The 21714-nt window shown below is 36.9% G+C and overlaps 4 protein-coding genes across 4 annotated transcripts; 3 read left to right on the top strand and 1 right to left on the bottom strand.

The window, feature by feature from the left end:
- The first annotated feature begins 5882 nt into the window (after nt 1-5882).
- Nucleotides 5883-9529, top strand: LOC127249805 (leucine-rich repeat receptor-like serine/threonine-protein kinase RGI4). The gene is made up of 2 exons (XM_051272811.1): nt 5883-8735; nt 8834-9529. Exons 1-2 carry the CDS (start codon nt 5933-5935, stop codon nt 9292-9294), a joined length of 3264 nt encoding a protein of 1087 aa, XP_051128768.1. The 5' UTR covers nt 5883-5932; the 3' UTR covers nt 9295-9529.
- A 118-nt stretch (nt 9530-9647) lies between these two features.
- On the bottom strand, nt 9648-12647 carry LOC127249806 (uncharacterized). Its single transcript, XM_051272812.1, has 6 exons — nt 12505-12647; nt 12157-12383; nt 11882-12044; nt 11091-11183; nt 10778-10865; nt 9648-10220 (listed from the first exon to the last, which is right to left on the bottom strand). The coding sequence occupies exons 1-6, from the start codon at nt 12564-12566 to the stop codon at nt 9942-9944; spliced, it is 912 nt and encodes a 303-aa protein (XP_051128769.1). The 5' UTR covers nt 12567-12647; the 3' UTR covers nt 9648-9941.
- A 2012-nt stretch (nt 12648-14659) lies between these two features.
- On the top strand, nt 14660-20019 carry LOC127249506 (uridine kinase-like protein 3). Its single transcript, XM_051272317.1, has 15 exons — nt 14660-15010; nt 15801-15951; nt 16440-16531; nt 16843-16912; nt 17267-17385; nt 17462-17558; nt 17868-17947; nt 18183-18377; nt 18490-18573; nt 18685-18745; nt 18980-19040; nt 19117-19210; nt 19293-19365; nt 19445-19527; nt 19627-20019. Exons 2-15 carry the CDS (start codon nt 15807-15809, stop codon nt 19774-19776), a joined length of 1404 nt encoding a protein of 467 aa, XP_051128274.1. The 5' UTR covers nt 14660-15010; nt 15801-15806; the 3' UTR covers nt 19777-20019.
- LOC127249507 (fructose-bisphosphate aldolase 5, cytosolic) lies at nt 20018-21677 on the top strand. The gene is made up of 4 exons (XM_051272318.1): nt 20018-20165; nt 20233-20281; nt 20374-21056; nt 21155-21677. Exons 2-4 carry the CDS (start codon nt 20254-20256, stop codon nt 21524-21526), a joined length of 1083 nt encoding a protein of 360 aa, XP_051128275.1. The 5' UTR covers nt 20018-20165; nt 20233-20253; the 3' UTR covers nt 21527-21677.
- The last annotated feature ends 37 nt before the right edge of the window (nt 21678-21714 follow it).

The following is a 21714-nucleotide window of genomic DNA, read 5'->3' as shown; positions in this document are numbered from 1 at the left end:
CTTCCATGAATACATCTGCAATAGCACAAACACACACACACATGTTCCTGTTCTTGAAATCTCAAGTAATCATGTTAGCTCTTAGGCTGCAATTATGTCCCTCGGGACACTTGGGTCGGGTCGAGTCGAGTTGGGCTTTTTTATCTTGATAAAATTGACTTAGTTGCAATCTAGTAGAGGGAAATCAGTATGGTGTCCTGATTTTATCAATCAGTACAAATTTTAGGTGTGTGTATTATAGGTCTGGCCCTTACATAGGAATTGTTCAAAAAATTGGGAATTAGCTGATCCGGTTCATTTGTGTAACTTTTAAAGCCCAAATAAAATGGGCTTAGCCCATTCAATTAAAGTGGATGTGGGCCCATTCTCCACAACCGTTTGGAGATGCTAAATATTGTTTAAAGAAAAAAGGAAGATATGCAATATAATTATTGTAATATAAAATACAAAAACAAAAGGCAATTTGGCACAAAAATTTGACCAGATAAGAAGCACATATAATAATTTGGGGATTATATTGTATTATATTTGTATTTGCACTAATAAAGACGACATGATTTTGGTTATGAAAATTAAATAATCATTAGTCAAAAGTGAAGGAAGACATACAATCCTGAAATTCAGGATTACAGATAATGACGCCCGCTGCTCAAAGGGAACAAAAATTTGACATATAGACAACACTTAAATTTTTATATACATATTATATATAGATTTGTCTCAAAATTTCGATGAAAATATATTTTTTAGTTCAGCCAACTAATTAATTAATCATCCAAAATATTAATAATATTTAATTTACCGGCCACTTAAACCAAAATACGCGTCTATTTTAGTCGGTCTTCATTAATTAATTTTTGGTTTTTTTTTTTCAATTCTTTATTATGTAAAATTTGTGATTTTCTATAAAAATGTAAAATTTTCTTTTATAAAGCAAACACAATCATGAAATATAAAATAAATATAAAAACAAACCAAACACACTAAACAGTTACACTCAATTTACTTCCACTTAAACTTAGCAAAAACTGACCTGATAGATTCGACACAAAATAATTGGATTTGGATCAAAAATTTTAACCCGATTATATATACAAATTGACACGAATCTGACACGATAATAAACGGGTCGGGTTAGGGTTGAGACTCTCAACTTAAACCCGACACGACAACCCGATTATAATATATTAAGATTGATTAATATATTTATTATATATATAAAAAATAATAATAATTTAATAACTTTTTCATAAATTAATTTAAATTAAGTTCAATTTTAAATAATTCAACCTAATTTACGCTCAAACCAATAAAAACTAACATAACACGATAACAAAACAAAAAATTATTTAATTTGAATAAAAAAATTAGAGTTAATTATGTATATTGGTGAACACGAGTCAACCCGAACCCAACGTGATAATAAACGGGTTAGCATGAACCCGACACGATAATAAACGGGTCGGGTTAGGATTGAGTAATTTAACCGGTTTAAAGTAGTCAACTCAATACGAACCCGACACAAATCGACCCATTGTCGGCTCTACTTCCACTAACTTTGGCTTATGCTAGTTCATCTTAAACAAATCGAAAAATGAACACTACATGAAAAAATCAATTTTGTAACAAATTTTTTTTGTCTCTAAATCTACTTTTTCCGTTACTAATGACATTAGAGACGGAATTAGTAATGAAATTACATTAGCTACATGAACTTTAGGACGGAATTTCATTACAAATATATTATTTTTTTGGTAGTGAAATACTCTTTGCATTATTGTCATCGTGAACAAGTTCAAATTTTATTCGATAGTATTTATTATTAAATTAACATCTTTATATTTAATATATATTTATAATGTATCTTTGAATAAATGAAATAATGATTACAAAAAAATTTAAAAAGTGACCATAGTAGCAATCATCTGCTATGCCGAATATATGTGTACATATGGCTCTATTTATTTATGTTTTATATTCAAGTTGCATAATTAACAAACTTAATCTAAACTCCAAATAAATAACATTGGATGTATTCTTTAATTTTATTTATTATGTATTTAAATAATAGTTTAAATATGATTATAAAAATAAAACATTGTATTTTTTTTTTATAGAGAATTTAGCATAGTTAAATAAAAAATGAAAATAAAACTTAGAAAAAAAAAAGAAAAAGTCATATATCACCATCAATAATTGGTTATATTTGATTTAGGAATATTTCACACGTATTTGTGTTCACGCAATCGTTTTTAGATAAATTGATTTTGGCATGTGATATAGGAAATTGTGTCGAAATATAAAATTTATTATTTTAAGTTCGAACGTTTGAGTTTTTGTAATGAATATTTGAATATATATATATTTTTTAACTTGTTGAATTTTGTAGGAAAAAAATTGTATTGAAAAAAATAAATAAATAAATAATCTTTTGCCAGTAAATAATTTCTAAATTTTTGAAAAAAAATAAATAATTGTATTATAAAAAATATTTTATCTAATTTAGGTTGGTAGAATAGGGTGAGATATAGAATATGTGGTGCCAAAGAAAAAATATATAGTTATTATTTTTATTTAAATTGTTGATGGGATAAAATGTAATTAATTATTTTTTATTTTAAAACTATTGCAAAGTATGTTAGACAAATCAAACTAAAAAATAATTACAAGATAGAATATATAGGACCGAAGAAATATTAAATTGTAATTAAATATTTTTAAAAAAAAATTCAAAAAACACACTATATTAATGTCTTCAAAGTTAAAATACAATTAATATATATATTATAATCACATACTAGTACCGCTTAATTATACCACCACCTAAATCTACATGTGGATCTTTCAATAATGTCCTAAAAACAGTACTCTTTTTTTTTTTTATAAAAAAAAATACTTACTCCGTCCCAAATACAGTATCTGCTACACGGTGTTTTAGGAGGGATGTAATTAGTAGACAATTAAGAATGTATTAGTGAAAATAATTATTGTATAATATTAATAATTATAAATTAAGATTAAGATAACTAATTAGTTTGATTAAAATTAAAACAATAAAATAAAATTAAAAAATTTAAAATGAGATTAAAGTGTGTAATTATTTTCCAAAAAATGAAAGTTACATGGTACGTGGGACGGATAGAAACGGTAACGTGTACATGGTATCTGGGAGCGGAGGGAGTATAAAACTAAAAATAACAACTACTTAAATTAAATTAAATTAAATTATGATCGAGATGGAGAAATAAGAGAAAGCATATTATATATATATATATGGGTGTATATTGTTGTGATTTGAGTAAGTAATCGATGCATGTGACCTGTGACCAAATTCATAAATAATTAAACAAATAATAAAAATCAAACAACAACTAATCAAGATCCAAAAGGGCTTATTTATAATAAATAAATATAACGATGATGATGGATGTCAGCGCATGCAATGCACGTGCCTGCAAGCTAAGTAGTTAGTAAATACTACAACAACTAAATAGCAATGGATGGATTCGCACACATGCATCCATCTCACTTCTTTTTTCACCAATCTAATAATAAATCTCATCTTTTCTTTTCTCTCTCTCTCTTTACTCTCTCTCTATATATACATATATATACATACATATAGATACAGGAAAGAGGATCTTTCTATTCTTTGTGAACACCTAAAAAACAAAAACAAATGTGAGGTGAAGCCATCAATAACTATAAAAACAATAATAGTAAGAATAAGAGTAAAGGGGGTGTTGTAGTGTGCAGCTTTAGTGCAGCTTCAGAAAGAGTTATCATTTTTTATGTTAAGTGTATGAGTGAGAGAGAAAAAAAAGAAGAGAGAGAGAGTGGTAAAAATTGACACGAGGGAGGATTCTTGGAGGACCCTTTTTTTTTCCCTTTCTCTTTCTCTCTCTAAAACCCACATAAATAATTAATAATAATAAATAAATAAATAAATAAATATTAATGATACTACTTCTACTTCTTACCTTTTTTTTCTAATTTTACATTTACATATTACACAGGGAGAAAAAATTTCTATTTTTTCTTCTTTCTTGTTTTTATCCTTATGCTGCTGTGTTGTGTTTGTCTCATGGCTTAAATGTTCACTCGGATTCACTTTATTACATTCCATTCTTGGCCCTTTCTATTTTTTATTTTTATTTTTATGTTTTTCTTTTATTGATGATGATTGCATATATATATATATACATATTTTGCAGTAAGTGTTGTATTTCAGGTTGCCATCAGCTCTAAATTTGTACAGATTCTGCTTACATGGGAGAGGTGAAAAGATTGGGAGTTTCATTTTGTGCTCACAAATTTATTCTATACAAAAAAAATTTAAAAACAATAATACTTTTGATACCAAGTTTGTAACATAAATAACATACAATGATATATGGTCTAAAAATTTAATGTACTTGTGAGTATTAATTGGATGAAATAGAAACTTATTTTCAAATTTTAGACATGAATCTAAAAATGTGATCTTTTTCATTGACATAGACCATATAAAGTATAAATGTTAATATAACTAAAAAGGCTAAATTTACTTGACCACACCAATTTATTTTTTTTCTTCCAAAAAGTATTTTAAATGGAATGGGGAAATTAGTTGATAAGTAATGTCTGAAATTCTTGGTAAATTTCAATCTCCAAGAAAGTTTTACATTGCCAAGAAATGAATGTTTGGACAGTGGGGTTTTATATAATTTTGGATCTGTCTTGGGATAATTTTTAACACATAGTGCATAGTGGTTTTGGTTTCTTTGTCAAGAAGAATGAGTGATTACCATCAATAATTAATCCAAATGGCAGAAATCAAACAAATGAAGATTTTATTAAATTAACAAAAAAAAAAAAAAATCCCTTTTACATAGAGGCAAAGTCCAGACAGCATGTTAGAATTATTACATTATTAAAATGGTAAATATGGTGACTAATTCTTTCCTAAGCCATGTGCCCTTCACTACTCCATTCTTACATATTCTCCATTAAAAATTACTACAAAGAATGCCTTGATTCAGATCCCAATGCCACTCACTGTATATTTACATATCTTATTGTTATTATTATTATTATTATTATCTTTTCCACTAAAATAATGAAAAGGGCATCCAAATTTGGGCAAAAATAAGAAAAGGGCATTGGGAAATAAAAGTGGATTTAAGAGCCAAGATGGGATCTGCTAATTAGTGTAGAAGTTGAGAACTGAGTTTGAAGTAAATAAAAAAGAGAAGACAAAACATTGATTAGGTGGTTGCTTCTTGTGGTCCATTGTGGTAATAAAACAAAGCAAATAGTGGTGCTGATAAGTGATAACATGGCCATGATTAAACAACATTTATTCCCACAACTTCCCCAAATAAATCCCAACAATAAGAAATAAAGAAACAGCAACTAATTTTCTTCATCTTGAAAAGACTAACACCACTGTAACTACACTCATTCAATGCCCCCTTGCTAATCATCAACAATTCTTTGTTTTTTTAAAAAGAATAAAAATAAAATAAAATAAAGGGTTGAGGCAATTACAAAAAGCCACCATTTTTGTGTGCAGTCAGAAATGGTATTTGTGGATTCTAAAAGCTACCATCCAAAAAGCTTACCCTGGACAGGCATTGACAACAGCAGATGCAGTTCGAAAGTGTAGCCTAGTAGTGCCCATATTATAAAATTTTCTACTATAAATTATTAGTGTTGATCCACCTAATTGTTCACAAATAATGATAATTTAATGTTGTTGTAATAATTATTATTATTGTAATGGAGATGGAGATGGAGATGGGGAAAGCAAATGGGGTATTGGATCCAGATCTTCTGGCTTTAATTTCCATCCCATTTGGCTATAAACAAAAACAAGAAATGGGCTTTCGTTTCCCCCCAATTACTCTTCATCTTCATCTTCTCCATCTCTGTCTTGTTTCTTCTTCTTGCAATGCCTGCACCTCTAAGTAATCCCCATTTCTTCCTCCTCCTGTTCTTCTTCATCTTCTTGGATAATTGCCACTCCATTGATGAGCAAGGCCGAGCTCTGCTAGCATGGAAGAACACTCTGCAAAACCCCACCAATGCCCTTTCTTCCTGGAATTCTTCCCAACCCAATCCCTGCCATTGGTTTGGGATTTCCTGCAACTCCGGTGGCCATGTCGACAAGATTCAGTTGAAGTCGATCAACCTCCAGGGCCCATTGCCTTCGGGCCTTCAGCCCCTCCCCTTTCTCAACACTCTCATTCTCTCATCGGCTAACCTCAGCGGCCCCATCCCGCCGGCGTTCGGCGACTACCGGGAACTGGTTTTCATCGACGTCAGCGATAACGAAATCTCCGGCGAGATTCCGCCGGAGCTCTGCCGGCTCGGGAAGCTACAGAGTTTGTACCTCAATACTAATTCTATTAAAGGCGCCATTCCGTCGGACGTCGGGAATCTCTCCAGCCTCCGGCATCTCATCCTCTTCGACAATCAGCTCAGCGGCGGAATTCCGGCGAGCATCGGGAAATTGAGCAATCTTGAAACGTTGAGAGGCGGCGGGAATCAGGACCTCAATGGTGAATTGCCGCCGGAAATTGGGAACTGTAGCAGCCTGGCGGTGCTCGGCCTGGCGGAAACCGGCATTTCCGGCAGACTTCCGGCGTCCATCGGCCGGCTGAAAAAGCTTCAAACTGTAGCAATATATACGTCGATGCTTTCCGGCGCCATTCCGGAGGAGATCGCCGATTGCACCGAGCTACAGAGCTTGTATTTGTACCAGAACTCCATCACAGGCCCGATTCCACGACGAATTGGGGAGCTCAAAAATCTCGAAAGCCTGCTGCTGTGGGCAAACAGCATCGTCGGCGCCATTCCATCGGAGCTCGGAACCTGCCGGAATCTAAAAGTCATAGACTTATCGGAAAATCAATTGACAGGGAACATTCCGGCGAGCTTCGGAGGACTTTCCAGGCTCGAGGAACTCCAGCTGAGTGTTAATCAATTGACAGGGACAATCCCATCGGAGCTGATGAACTGCACATCCCTAACCCACCTAGAATTCGACAACAACGCCATCTCCGGCGAAATTCCCGACGATATTGGCAAATTGAGGAGCCTGACCCTGTTTTTCGCCTGGAAGAACAACCTCACCGGCGGCATCCCGGAATCCTTATCCCGGTGTGAAGATCTCCAAGCTCTTGATCTGTCCTACAACCAGCTCTCCGGCACCATTCCGAGACAGATCTTCGGGCTAACAAACCTCACGAAACTGCTGCTCGTTTCGAATGATCTTACAGGTTTTGTTCCACCGGACATCGGCAACTGCACGAACCTGTATCGATTCAGGATCAACGACAACAAGCTGGGAGGCACTGTTCCATTCGAAATCGGAACGTTGAAGAATTTAAATTTCCTTGACATGAGCAACAATCGCCTCACCGGAGCAATTCCCCGGTCGATATCAGGCTGCGAACGCCTCGAATTTCTTGATCTCCATTCGAATGCGCTGACAGGCGCCTTGCCGGATACTCTTCCGGCGACTCTACAGTTCGTTGACGTCTCCGACAACAGGATCACCGGTCCCCTCGCCTCCAGCATCGGTTCTCTCTCCGAATTAACCAAGCTTAATCTCAATAAGAATCAGCTCTCCGGCCAAATTCCGGCAGCGATCATCTCCTGCAGTAGGCTGCAACTGCTGGACCTCGGGAGCAACGGCTTTTCGGGTGAAATACCGAAAGAAATCGGCCAGCTTCCATCGCTAGAAATCTCCCTCAACCTCAGCTGTAACCAGTTCACCGGTGAAATCCCGGCTGCGTTTTCAGCCCTCGACAAATTAGGGATCCTTGATCTTTCTTACAACAAGCTGTCCGGGAAACTCGACAACCTCAAAGACCTGCAGAACCTCGTCGCCCTCAACATTTCCTTCAATTCGTTCTCCGGCGAACTCCCCAGTACTCCGTTCTTTCGCAAGCTTCCTCTCAGCGACCTCGCCGGAAACAAAGACCTATACCTCTCAGGCGGAGTCAAAACTCCGGCTGACGGCATGGATCCTTCGAGACATGCCAAGACTACGATGAAGTTAGCAATGGCGATTCTCGTCAGCACGAGCATAGTACTCGTGCTTCTCGCCGTTTACGTGCTGCTCAAGAGCCGAGTGGCGAATAACAAATCAATGGAATCCGATACCTGGGAGATCACGTTCTATCAGAAGCTAGAATTCTCAATCGACGACATAGTGAGAAGCCTCACATCCTCGAACGTGATCGGGACAGGAAGCTCGGGCGTCGTCTACAAGGTCACAGTCCCAGCCGGGGTGACGCTAGCCGTTAAGAAGATGTGGTCATCGGAAGAATCCGGAGCATTCACCTCCGAGATTCAAACTCTCGGCACGATCAGGCACAAGAACGTCGTGCGCCTTCTAGGTTGGGGTTCGAACGGGGCTTTAAAACTGTTGTTCTACGATTATCTTCCTAACGGGAGCTTGAGCTCGCTTCTTCACGGAGCTGGGAAGCGAGGCGCCGAATGGGAACTGAGATACGATGTGATCACAGGCGTCGCGAATGCCCTGGCCTACCTGCACCACGACTGCGTCCCCCCGATCATGCACGGGGACGTCAAGGCCATGAATGTTCTACTAGGGCCCCGAATGGAAGCGTACCTGGCTGACTTTGGCCTCGCAAGGCCCGTCAACGGTGTAGACGGGAACTTCGATTCTTCGAAACAGAGTCAAAGACCTCATCTAGCAGGCTCCTATGGCTACATGGCTCCAGGTATACACACATTTCTACCTTACTCTTAAAACGATTCATCGAACGATTCGAACGATTATCCCGTCGAATTCTAAGAAAAATCGTCGCTTTCGACACAGAGCATGCTTCCATGCAACGCATCACGGAGAAGAGTGATGTCTACAGCTTCGGAGTGGTCCTGTTAGAGGTCCTGACAGGTAGGCACCCGTTGGACCCGACGTTGCCGGGCGGGACACATTTGGTTCAATGGGTCCGCGACCACTTGCACAGCAAGCGCGACCCCGTCGACGTTCTGGACCCGAGGCTGAGGGGGAGAGCTGATCCACAGATGCACGAGATGCTGCAGACAATAGCTGTGGCATTCCTCTGTCTGAGCACACGTGCAGACGATCGCCCGATGATGAAGGACGTCGTGGCCATGCTGAAAGAGATACGCGGCGTGGACACAAGATCCGACAGCGATTTCTCGAAAGGGGGCTTAACAGCCTCTGCTCCCAGGTCGTCGCTGCCGCCTAAAAAAGTTATATCACACGGGTCGTCGAGCTGCTCGTTCGGAGCATTCTCCGACGACTCGGTGTAATTAAGGTTTCACGAATTGAGTAGAACAAACAAGTGATCGATCTCACTGTGTATAATCAAAGGGAGCCTTCTGCTGTTCTTAGTCCTGTAGAGTGTAATAATAATAAACCAGTTGCTGCTTAAGCTAAGAATTGGAGGGAGGCTAAGTGAAATTCCTTCAATGCCCCTCACCCTTGTGTATCATTTTACTGCAATTGTAACTTTATTGCAAGAAAAGCTATAAGATTCCAATGTAAGATTTCTTCCATGTGATGCCCAAAGGAACACTTTTTTGAGCAATAAAGAACCCTAGAAGCAATAAATAGAACAAAAAAGTAATCCTCAAGGAGTGACAAAGGCCTTGAATGCCAACAATTGAGTAGGGGAAAAGAAGAGGGGTCCTACTCACCTTTCCCAACTATAAATATCAGAAGCACTGTACGTGCAACACAGTATTTTACATATATATAATGTGTATAAATGTTCTATCTATCCTTATCATGGCCACAATTAAAAAGGTAGAGAGAGAAAGGGGATTAGGGAGGGAGATGAGCAAAAGCTTTGAAAGCAAAGTGCATTAAAGAAGGTTACTGTACCTGTTGTATGAATGTGGATTTGTCTGATGCTTGCGTAGCTTTCTGATGGGCGATCCTGCTCGGGGCAGGAGCATTAGCTTTTCTCGGATTCCAGCTTCTTTAATATGTATTTAGTAACACTCCAATTGAAGCCACGGTATTGGAGCCATCTAACTATCCGCGTCCTTCGTGTCTCATGTGGCGCGCCATTACTCTGCTGCCACTGCTTTGCCGCCTTAAAATATAGCTGATCGATAGAAACCTTTGACATAGCAATCCTTGGATCTAGACTATCGTCCTCTTCATCATTCTCAAAAATTTGTTTTATGGCTTTATCTGCGTCTGCTTCGCGCACTCCCTTCTTGAATAATTCCTAAGTAGGAAAATAGGAGATAATACATTAAGTTAAAGATTAATACTGCATTTGGGAAACAGTGAAATGTTCGAATGATGGTTGCACGTTGTATTTTATTTCAGTTAAAAGTATCAACAGCCAAAATTTAAGTGGGTTAACAACTCAAAGCTAATAAGAGCATAGGTAGTTCCAACTACGAACTTATCATTACCGAGTTTTAAATCTAATAGAAGGTCCTAGTAAGCTATTGGTTTAAGAATGCAAGGCATCTTCAAACCTAGACAGTAACTACCATCAAAAACTTAAAATTGCAATTTAAAACCAACATTTAATTGATAAATAAAGCTAATAAATGTGTGGGAAGGCTTTCTGGTTAGCTCAAAAAGTTATTGATCTTCTTCAAAGAGAAGATCATTTATAAGAGAACTTAGAAACAATGCAATTCTTGTTCACAAAAAGTTCTAAAAAGCCTATCTTCTTCTAATATAGATTCTAAAAAGCAAAAGAAAACTTAGAAACAATGCAATTATATAGCCAAGATAAAAATTCGTATCGTAATATAGATTTATATTTACATGTCTAATTCGCCCAGGTCCCCAGCTTGAGGAGGACCATCTTGACCGTGAATATGCTTCTGCATATAAACCATCATTGATCAAACCCCTGCACTTATAAACAAGAATCAAGAATTAGGCATAGATATTTAAGTGATACAGCTACATTTAATTTTGGTAATGTAATTTAGGATAAAAGACATCGACGTGTAATTTGCCTTGTAAAATCCATGGAAATCCTAATAGCATGATGGTGTGTAAAGGCAAGATAACATTTCTTTGAGCAACCTCAAAAACATTATAGAGAAGGAAAAACATAATCGAGGATATGCACCTGATCTTGAACTCAGTTACCACTGCATCAACTATATCAGATGAATATCTCTTTCCTCTAAGTTTCTTTCTCAGCTCCAAAGCAGTAAAAGCTCTGAAATTGTGCAACTTAACTCAGATACAAACAGGAGCAAATAATTAGATCTAAGAAAAAAAAAATTGACGACAACCCATCATCAAGCGAGTAAATTAATGGATGGAAACAATCACCAGAAGAAAGAAGCTCTTGTTTGTATTAGTGCATACAATTGTTACAAAGACCTAATGCAGTGATTAATGTCCTGTTTCTTGGCGCATCTAAAACTTAGTCAGTTAGTCCTATGACTTAGAAGAGTACGAATCCTGAAATTTATCAAAAGATCTCAACAGATGGTGACTCCATCAAGGGGGCATTCACAAAATGTGATTCTCACAATTTTTAACAGCATATAAACATAAACTCTGCTCCAATAAAGTTCTTTCAAAGCAGTTCTAGCCAATATATATATATATATGTGTGTGTGTGTGTGTGTGTGTGTGTGTGTATTACCTCAATCCTCCAACATTCATCATCTGTCTCTGCATATGAACCAAAAATTCTTTACTCAACTCTATCAGGAATCATTATTTAGCTTAATCATAACTAGATAGTCCTCACAATCCTTAAACGTAGAATCAAAACAACTAAGAGCTGTTCATCAACATGGTGTTTAAAAGAACACGCCGAACCAAGTAAATGGGGAAATATAAGCTCTCAGAAGACATCTATTTATTTCAAAGTAACAACCATTATATATCCAGCAATCACTCAACCTTGAAGAGAGTAACTCTATGGCCAGCTTTTCCACATCTTGCCGAATGTACGCAGATTGAATTCCACCGATTTTTTTACCATTATCCGCAGCCATCTCCTCAGGCTTTTCAGGGAAATCTTCCTTCACGGTTACCAGATCCCCGTCCATCTTTCCTTTTACATCTGGAAATATACACACGTAACAAGTAAAACTTATATAAGATTTTCTCGAGTAAACTTCCCCTACCCTAATTCAACTCATTGCTAATATTTGAAAACAGGGATGCGCCGTTACTCTTTGATTCCAAATCGCAGAAGCTGCTGCTTAAATTCTCGGGAACATCGAGTCTCTGCACATTCGACTCCGGCACATTGTGCCTTTTACCCCAATCCTTCACCGGCAAAGAAGTAATTTCTTTATCTGAGTTCTTTAGGGATTTTTTGGGCGTGTATCTCACTGGAATCGAACTACTGTAATCCCACCCTTGTGTGGAGCAGCCAGTAATGCCGTTTATTTTTGCCCTAAAACCAAATGTTTGAATGACCATACCATACTACGATTGACTGTCATTTGAAGTGTTGACAGAAAAATACAAAACGAGGACGAGTAAATCACCCGTCCAATGATGAAGAATATACTAACCAGGGGATCAGAAAGACTCTGTGAGGAACTCCATGGATAATGTTCGCGGGAGAGAACGCCATGTTTGGCTGTGTAGGATCTGAAAAACCAAAACCCTACAGAAGGGTTTGGGAATATGGTCCAGGTGCTTCTTTCCATTTTTTATTTTAATTTGAATTGAGCATGTAATATTGAATTTTTCATTAAAATAGTACTGTGCTGAAATGCATACTAACTGCTCCCTCCATCCTACGCATGTCATTTAATTTCATTTTAATTTTTTAAATTTAATTTTTTAAATTTTTAATTAAATTAATTAGTTATTCTAATTTTAATTTATAATTATTTATATTATAAAATAATTAATATATTTTTAATTATCTATTAATTGACTCAGACATAAAAAAATATTTTTAAAAAATATTTATTTTTAAACAATATATTTTTTTAAAAAAATACATCCTTTGCATTTGTTAACTTAATTTATTTTTATTTTATATTCTTGTACATTAGTAAAAATATGTATCTAAATCACATGAGTATATACTACAATCCAGGCGGATGGGCAATAGGGGCGTGGTTCGCTGACATACCTATGTCTATCACTCGACTTTTTTGCTGTTATTACTCGAAATAAATTGAAAGTTAGGGTTGGAGAAAAAAATAGAAAATATTTACTTCATCCTATTTCAAGGTTTCATTATATTGCGTCATTGTATTTAATAATAAAAATATTATAAAATATTAATAAAATTATTTTTGTATTTTTTTCTTAATTTATTCTATATTTTTATATAATAATTAATATAAAAAATCAATACGCAAAAATAAATGAAATCATCCGAGCAGACTGAAATAGTATAATTTTACTGTATTTCATAACGAATTCGAAAAAAATAATCTAATCTTCCTCGTAACCAACTCGAAAAAAATAAAGATAAAAAAATCTAATGATATTGGATAAATCCATGACGTTAAAATTATTGATTCAAATTTTAAACCTCATTAATTTGATTTGTCGGCCTATGGCACTTCTATTAATTGATTAATAATAATAAATAAATGAAAATAAATAAAAAAAAATCTCAACCACAACTCAAACACACATATTTTATTGGTAATTTTTCAATAAAAAGTAAATTATTAAAATTATTATACCGACATAAATTTAGGAAAAATAATAAGATAATATATATATATATAACTCCATCTCCCAATTAATTGTACAAGTTTACTATTTTTATATATCTTGTTTAAAAATATTTATTTATTACTCCATTCGTCACACATACCATGTCCACGTTGCCGTTTTCTGTCCGTACCACGTGCCATGTCATTTTTCTTTTTTGAAAAATAATTATACACTTTAATTTAATAGAATAATTATTTTCACTAATACATTTTTAATTATCTACTAATTATATCTCTCCTAAAATTCCGTGTTTAACACTGTATTTGGAACGGAGGAAGTAATATAGTAAAAATAATTTTTATAAATATATCATTATATATATAACTAATTCATATATATATAGAGTATAAAATAATATCATAATTATTTATATTTTTATTAATTAATAAAATATTGTAATTTTTTAATATACTAAAAATCAAAATAATATCTTTAAATTACCTTTAGCTATTATTTATCTATTAATTTATAAGAGAGTATATTAATTAGAATTATTTTTAAAAGTAAATAAATAAATTATAAAATAAGACAGTAATTTTTAAATGAAATATAAAAATATGTTATTAATACATGGTGATTATTCTTATTAAAATAAATAAATATATTAATTAGGATAGAAGGAATTATTATTATTAATTTAAATTTAAATTAACCAAAAGTCATCCAAAAAAAAAGAAAAAAGAAAATAACGATACCTAGGAATTAGGACGAACTATTTCTACACAAAATATTAGAGTATTAAATTCTACTTAATTTTATTATTCCGCAAACAAGTACTACTATGATCCTACGGCTGCAGTGTCAGCAAGATCTAATACCACAAGATGGACGGCCGTGATCTTACAAAACAGTAGAGAACTCCAAGTCGATACTCACCGTACGGAAAACAAAATCCAAACAAACAGGGTACAAAATCGGACCAATCAAATTTGAGAAATGGCGCCCACAAAAAAAAAAAAAAAAAAAAAAAAAAAAAAACAGCGATGGTGAAAGCTCTCCTAGAGCCATGGTTGCCTCATCGCCTCTCGCTCTCACTCTCACTCTCAGATAGAGCATCGCTGTTGCAGTGACGCTGACGCACAAAACCAGATTAGCATGGCGATTGGCGAATTGTGAATTGTTCGAGGGTGGGGAGATGGGCGCAACTGTAATTTCGCTAATTCTGAAATCCCCATTTATGGCCACCCACAAACCTCGGCTCGCTCTATATAAATACGTCCTATTCCTGCCCCGCACGCCACATCCTCTTTCCCTCTCTCTCTCTCTCTCAATTTTTCCGTCTGGACGATATTGAGGTACGAGACGGGTCAAGTATTGGCGGATTGTACCCGTTAGGTACGTCGTGGTGGAAACCGCATTGATAATGGATCTCAATGTGTATCTATATTGAATGTCATGTTTTAGTCCGGATGCTCGTTAATGTTGTTCTTTGGGGATGATTTTTTTGCTTCGATTATATAGATCACTTCTGATGATGTAATTGGATTAATTTCAGAGGTTTTTAATTTCGAGGAAGGCGGTAGCTAATAGGTTGGGGGAGGATTAGATTTAGACGTGGTAGGGAAGATCATTCATGGCAGTTTAGCATTGCAATTCCACTACTGTATGTATTCTTCAAGTCTTCAAATACTGTTTGTTATTTTGAGACTTAGATATTGTCCGTGAGATGAATTTATGGAGTCCTAATTTTTTGGTTATGGACAATTTTTTTTTGGTGTTGAAATTGATATCTTCGATCTATTGCATCCAGTGGATTTTTTCTGTTCATTGTTGGTAATTTGGGTATGTATATGCATAATGGCTGCCATTGAAGAGTAGCTTTGTGTAGTTCTTCATTGAGAATCAATGATGGAGCTTCCATTTTCCCTTTTTTTTTTGCTGCTGTTGTTGTACTTTCAATACTTCAGAAATTATTTGGTTATTTGTATGGTCGATTGATTCTAGCTTGACATGAAAAGAGTACAAGTTTTGATTCTTGTTGTTGTTGGAACTAAATCATGTATTACAAGGTTCTTAGATTTGAGTCCTCGAATTTTCATTTTGTAGGAAATTATACACATTTGGAACTAGTTTAGGATGTGATGTTCTATCCATTCTTGGCAACTAATTATTGCTGGTTGTGCAGTTGAAAATGGGTTCACAAACTGTCGAAGAAATGATACATGCTTCCGGGGTTCATTTTTCGGGATTTCATTTGGGATCCAGAGATTCATGCACTGCAGTGGAAGGCCGGGCGACTGCCCCTGCTGAAAATGTCAAACAGCCCTTTCTCATTGGTAGTCCCAGCATCTTATCTTCTTGGAATAATAAGAAGCATAAATTAACTGTCATGATTTTGTGATGATCTGTTGAACATGAATCGAACATAAAAACGCGTATGGTGGTGCCAATATTTATCTACAGGGTTTAGCTTTGGAAATATGTAGCACAACTTTATTGCATGTTAGTAGCAACTATTGAGTGAACTGAAGGTCGTATTTGTTGGCAATTTTGTTGAGGAATTTGAGGGTATAGAAATTGTGCATGTGATGTATAACCTTTTCGAATAATGGCTTTTTACAATGCTGCAGAGACGATATATGGAACACTGTTACTCCCTTATTATTCTTAGGGATATTCATATGTGATTAAATCTACATCTCTCGACTGAGTCATTTTTCAACTTTCCTTCTAGCATCGCATCTTAAGCATCAATTTCATTTTTGTGAATGTGTAACTGCTGCATCTGCATGTTAATTCTCTGGAACACGCTGCTGCATTTCAGGAGTTGCCGGAGGCTCAGCATCTGGAAAGACTACAGTTTGCGATATGATTATAAAACAGCTTCGTGATCAGCGTGTTGTACTTGTTAATCAGGTATCGCCATCTCTCTTTTGATTCATTAAATAAGACAAGAAATACATGTTCATATAATATAAGTTCTCAGAATATTACGTTAAGTTAGTTTACCTGCATATATTCATTTATCAAATTATTTATAGCTTATCAAGATGACCACTATTAATGCATAGATACAATAAATCTTTTAGTGTAAACTGAAAAAGTTGCAAACATTGATCGGTTTCTCCTCGTAGAATATAAAGTGCATCCTTTCTTCAAAACTTAACTTTAGGTCCTTTCAAATGTTGTTTTTCTGTCCGATGAAGTATCCATTTCATGTTTTGCAGGATTCCTTTTATCACAATTTGAAGGCAGACGAACTTAAAAAGGTCCATGAGTACAACTTTGATCATCCTGGTGCGTATTATATCAAATATTGAGGTCTTATCCTTTTCCTTGACATTCCTCAGTTGTAAGAGAGCAACAGTTCATTTAAAATTCTTCTCTTGATTATGTTTCAATAAATTTTGTTAATTGATGGGATGATAATATCTGGTATTAGTTAAAGATTGGTTTGATTATTGAGTTTACAATGATCTTTTTCACCGAACACATTCGTTCGCTGATCCAAATTTTATCTCTTTATGAGCATGCATTACTATCCTCTCAATCGATTATAACACAACTTATAGTATATTTCTTAGGATTGTGCTTGAACTGTTGCTTCTGCTTTTATTGCCTCATTGCCTTCTGACAAGTTTGTTTTTTCAGATGCATTCGACACCGAGCAGTTACTAAGTGCCATGGAAAGACTCAAGCATGCTCAGGCAGTGGATATTCCTCTATATGATTTCAAAAGTTATAAAAATGAAGTCTTTCCAGCTCGAAGAGTAATTCTGTCTGCTCTTGTTCACCATTTCTTTGCTTTTTCATTCCATTTTGAAATTTATGACCTAGATTTCGTAGGTCAATCCCTCAGATGTCATTATTCTTGAAGGGATACTTGTATTTCACGATCAGCGTGTCCGAGATCTTATGAACATGAAGATTTTTGTCGATACAGGTTCTTCTTATTCTCTTCCTTCCATTAGTAGCATATCATTGTCATTCTGTTAGAAGCCTTTCGATAATATATCTGAACTTCATACATGTTTCTAGTTATCACGCTTCCTCAGTTTAAAATATTCTACATAAAAATATTATATGATTGCTAGATACTTTACTTTGTCGAAACAATAGAGGATGATGTTATGATTCTGTGTTTTTTAATTTGATCTCTATGTTGCTTTGTCCTCTTCCTGTCAACTTCGTGTGACTTTTCATCTTACATACCGGTCTTCTTTGTTCTCACAGTTTCCAATTTCCAGTGCAGATGCTGATGTACGCCTGGCGAGGAGAATAAAGCGCGACACAGTAGAGAAGGACAGAGATATTGCTACGGTTCTTGATCAGGTAGTCGAATGCTACTTATTTTTGCTAAATCAACTCTGTAGTTTAATCGTCGTGATTTTACAATTACCATTCGATTTTTGGCATAATGAGGTGAAACTTTTAACTTGCTGACCCAAACTTATTCCCATTATCGTTTTGTTTCTGTACATTCTTCATTATCTTAAATTCTTTCAATGCTTGACATGATATTCTTCGATCTGCTTGGTGTTCTAATCGTTTTGATTTTTGAATGCAGTATTCGAAGTTTGTAAAGCCCGCATTCGATGATTTTATACTTCCAACAAAGAAGTATGCTGACATTATCATCCCTCGGGGAGGAGACAACGATGTCGCTGTCGACTTGATTGTTCAACATATTCGGACCAAGCTTGGCCAGCACAACCTTTGTAAAATATATCCTAATTTATATGTTATTCAATCAACTTTTCAGGTATTCTTCTCATGTTGCTAATTTGTGGATGCATCTCTTAACATTACGGTCTTGTCGACTCGATACACCTTAATCATTTTCCATTTCTTGGTCCTCATCTTTACTAATCCAGATCCGGGGTATGCACACCCTTATCCGCGATGCCCAAACAACGAAACATGACTTCGTCTTCTACTCTGATCGGTTGATCCGATTGGTAGGTTTATTTTTATTAAGAGGTATCTATTTCTACGACTGTCACGAGCTATGGTTGGATAGCCATCATTGCTTGGCTTTCTTATTTAGGCATGTTCTTCGTTGTCCTCAGGTTGTCGAACACGGTCTGGGCCATCTCCCGTTCACTGAAAAGCAGGTGATCACTCCAACTGGTAAGTCCTCAGACATTCTGGATGATGTTCTCTTCTGTTCTATGCTCTGCCCTGATGCCTAAATAGATCCTGTCTCAATGCCCTGGAATGCTTGAGCTACGACTCTACTATTTGGTTATTCTTGAATGTTTCAACTGTATCCATCAGATCCGTGTCCATATCTCTGTTTTTTTGTCTTTAAAAGGGCTCCCAAAACTTGTATCGCGTACCTATGAAATTTCTCGATCAATGCAGGATCTGTTTACACCGGAGTAGACTTCTGTAAGAGGTTATGCGGCGTCTCTGTTATCAGAAGGTGTGTAAGATCATATCACTCAGCAGCTCCATTGTTTCCCTCAACAGTTTTTGCTAATGATCTCGAACCTCTGTAGTGGCGAGAGCATGGAGAATGCGCTGCGTGCATGCTGCAAGGGAATAAAGATCGGCAAAATTCTTATACACAGGGAGGGCGACAACGGTCAACAAGTAAGCACACCATGTGCCTATTCCTTCACAAATTTCGACGCCTTTTCCTCTAGGCTCTTGATTTAACTTCTATGTCTGGCAGCTGATCTACGAAAAACTTCCCAACGACATCTCAGATAGGCACGTCTTGTTGTTGGATCCAATTCTCGGCACAGGTCTGCGCTGTTCATATATTTATATATGTTCTTAAAACCAGCATTGTGTTTGTTTCCTTAAAATGTCAAATATTTTCAGGGAATTCGGCTGTCCAAGCAATTTCTTTGCTGATCAAGAAGGGAGTTCCTGAGCCAAACATTATCTTCCTCAATCTAATATCAGTAAGATTGCTGTTATCCATTTCTATCTGTGATCCATTCCAAGAACTTCACAACCTGAATAAATTTCATGCAGAATGTTGGATAAATTGTTAATTTCAGGCACCTCAAGGAGTACATGTGGTGTGCAAACGTTTCCCCCGGCTGAAGATCGTGACATCTGAGATAGAAATCGGTCTGAATAAAGATTACCGGGTGATTCCAGGGATGGGCGAGTTTGGCGACAGATACTTCGGCACAGACGACGATTGACAAGCAACGGCAACGACAATGACAACAACGTCTCGATCTGCAAAAACATCACCAGCCACAAACGGGAAAGAAATAAAATTGAAAATAAACAAAACGAGACGAGCATGGATAGCTTGCCAGTGAATCTGGAGTTTTGATTTTTTGGAATTCTGAAATGAAACTTATATATATATAAATATCGCCGTAATTTAACTGAAAGTTGTATTTTTTTGCTATGATCATAAATGGGGTTGGTTTCTTCTTCATACTATAGCTTGCATTGATGATAATGACAGAGAGAAGGATAAAGAAGGCAGAGGGATCACTCGTTAAGGAGGATAACCGATAACCTTCCTCAGGCTACTCTCGTCACACGTGTCGCCCTGTTGTTTCTTCCTCAGGCTTCTCTGGTATTATATATACATATGTATATATATAAACTGCTTTTCCTAACTATAATATCATCGACCATTGCAGGCTTTCTTCTCATCATCGACCATGTCTGCATTCGTAGGCAAGTATGCTGGTAAGAAAAAATGGCTTCTTTATTCCATTGATACATATATATATATATGAAATCTAATTGATTAACGCTAACAATACTTACGCATGATGGAGATGAACTGATCAAGACTGCCAAGTACATCGCCACGCCGGGGAAGGGGATACTGGCGGCAGACGAGAGCACCGGCACCATCGGAAAGCGTCTCGCCAGCATCAGCGTCGAGAACATCGAGTCAAATCGCCAGGCGCTGCGCGAGCTTCTCTTCACTTCCCCCTCGGCACTCTCCTTCCTCTCTGGCGTCATCCTGTTCGAAGAGACGCTCTACCAGAAGACCACGGATGGGAAGCCGTTTGTCGATGTCCTCCACGACAATAATGTCGTCCCCGGCATCAAGGTCGACAAGGGCACCGTTGAGCTTGCCGGCACTGATGGTGAGACCACCACTCAGGGGCTTGACGGGCTTGCGACACGGTGCCAGCAGTACTATAAGGCTGGGGCGCGGTTCGCCAAGTGGCGAGCGGTCCTCAAGATCGGTCCAAACGAGCCTTCTGAACTGAGCATTCAACAGAATGCCCAGGGCTTGGCCCGCTACGCCATTATCTGCCAGGAGAACGGCCTCGTCCCCATTGTCGAGCCCGAGGTCCTTACCGATGGCAGCCACGATATCAAGAAATGCGCGGCGGTCACTGAAGCCGTCCTGGCTGCAGTTTACAAGGCGCTCAATGATCACCATGTCCTCCTCGAAGGGACACTCCTGAAACCCAACATGGTCACTCCCGGCTCCGACAGCGCCAAAGTAACCTATATATACATATATATATGTGTATATATACACGTTATGTGATTGTACCATCATCTTCTTCTTGCTGATGAAGCTTTATGCATACTCCACAGGTTGCTCCAGAAGTGATTGCAGAGTACACATTGACGGCACTGCGGAGGACAGTGCCACCGGCTGTGCCGGGAATTGTGTTCTTGTCCGGCGGGCAAAGCGAGGAAGAGGCGACTTTAAATCTGAACGCCATGAACAAGCTGGACGTGCTGACGCCATGGACGCTGTCGTTCTCATTCGGACGAGCTCTGCAGCAGAGCACGTTGAAGATATGGTCCGGTAAGGCAGAGAATGTGGAGAAAGCACAGGCCGCGTTCTTGGTGAGGTGCAAGGCGAATTCGGAGGCAACACTGGGGAAGTACGGCGGCACCGACGCCGCCGCCGCCACCGATCTGTCCTCCCAGAGTCTCTACGAGAAAGGATACAAATATTAATCAGCAATGCATATATATCCATCTGATTACCTCTACTGTGTTTAAATAACTAATTTGATTTGAATCTTCTGTGCTTAAATCCTTCTGTAACAAGTTTACATGTGATTCTCGTACATAAATACATAATATCATCATCATCCCTACCATATAATCTTATGCATTTGTACTCGGATCGTTCGCCAAAACAT

Source organism: Andrographis paniculata, unplaced genomic scaffold (assembly GCF_009805555.1).
Source record: "Andrographis paniculata isolate CXL003 unplaced genomic scaffold, ASM980555v1 Contig36END, whole genome shotgun sequence".
Classification (NCBI taxonomy): domain Eukaryota; kingdom Viridiplantae; phylum Streptophyta; class Magnoliopsida; order Lamiales; family Acanthaceae; genus Andrographis; species Andrographis paniculata.
This window is presented reverse-complemented; position numbering and strand designations above follow the sequence as displayed.

What these genes read in the sequence shown, in the direction of transcription:
- LOC127249805 (XM_051272811.1), top strand. Translation starts at nt 5,933, where the DNA reads ATGCCTGCACCTCTAAGTAATCCCCATTTCTTCCTCCTCCTGTTCTTC. An exon ending in CTATGGCTACATGGCTCCAG is followed by an intron (nt 8,736 to 8,833) that starts GTATACACACAT and finishes CTTTCGACACAG; the next exon opens with AGCATGCTTCCATGCAACGC.
- LOC127249806 (XM_051272812.1), bottom strand. Translation starts at nt 12,566, where the DNA reads ATGGCGTTCTCTCCCGCGAACATTATCCATGGAGTTCCTCACAGAGTC. An exon ending in AGAGTCTTTCTGATCCCCTG is followed by an intron (nt 12,384 to 12,504) that starts GTTAGTATATTC and finishes ATTTGGTTTTAG; the next exon opens with GGCAAAAATAAACGGCATTA. An exon ending in ATAGAGTTACTCTCTTCAAG is followed by an intron (nt 11,184 to 11,881) that starts GTTGAGTGATTG and finishes GCACAATTTCAG; the next exon opens with AGCTTTTACTGCTTTGGAGC.
- LOC127249506 (XM_051272317.1), top strand. Translation starts at nt 15,807, where the DNA reads ATGGGTTCACAAACTGTCGAAGAAATGATACATGCTTCCGGGGTTCAT. An exon ending in GTGTTGTACTTGTTAATCAG is followed by an intron (nt 16,532 to 16,842) that starts GTATCGCCATCT and finishes CATGTTTTGCAG; the next exon opens with GATTCCTTTTATCACAATTT. An exon ending in GCAGGTGATCACTCCAACTG is followed by an intron (nt 18,746 to 18,979) that starts GTAAGTCCTCAG and finishes CGATCAATGCAG; the next exon opens with GATCTGTTTACACCGGAGTA.
- LOC127249507 (XM_051272318.1), top strand. Translation starts at nt 20,254, where the DNA reads ATGTCTGCATTCGTAGGCAAGTATGCTG. An exon ending in ATTCGTAGGCAAGTATGCTG is followed by an intron (nt 20,282 to 20,373) that starts GTAAGAAAAAAT and finishes CGCATGATGGAG; the next exon opens with ATGAACTGATCAAGACTGCC. An exon ending in CCGGCTCCGACAGCGCCAAA is followed by an intron (nt 21,057 to 21,154) that starts GTAACCTATATA and finishes CATACTCCACAG; the next exon opens with GTTGCTCCAGAAGTGATTGC.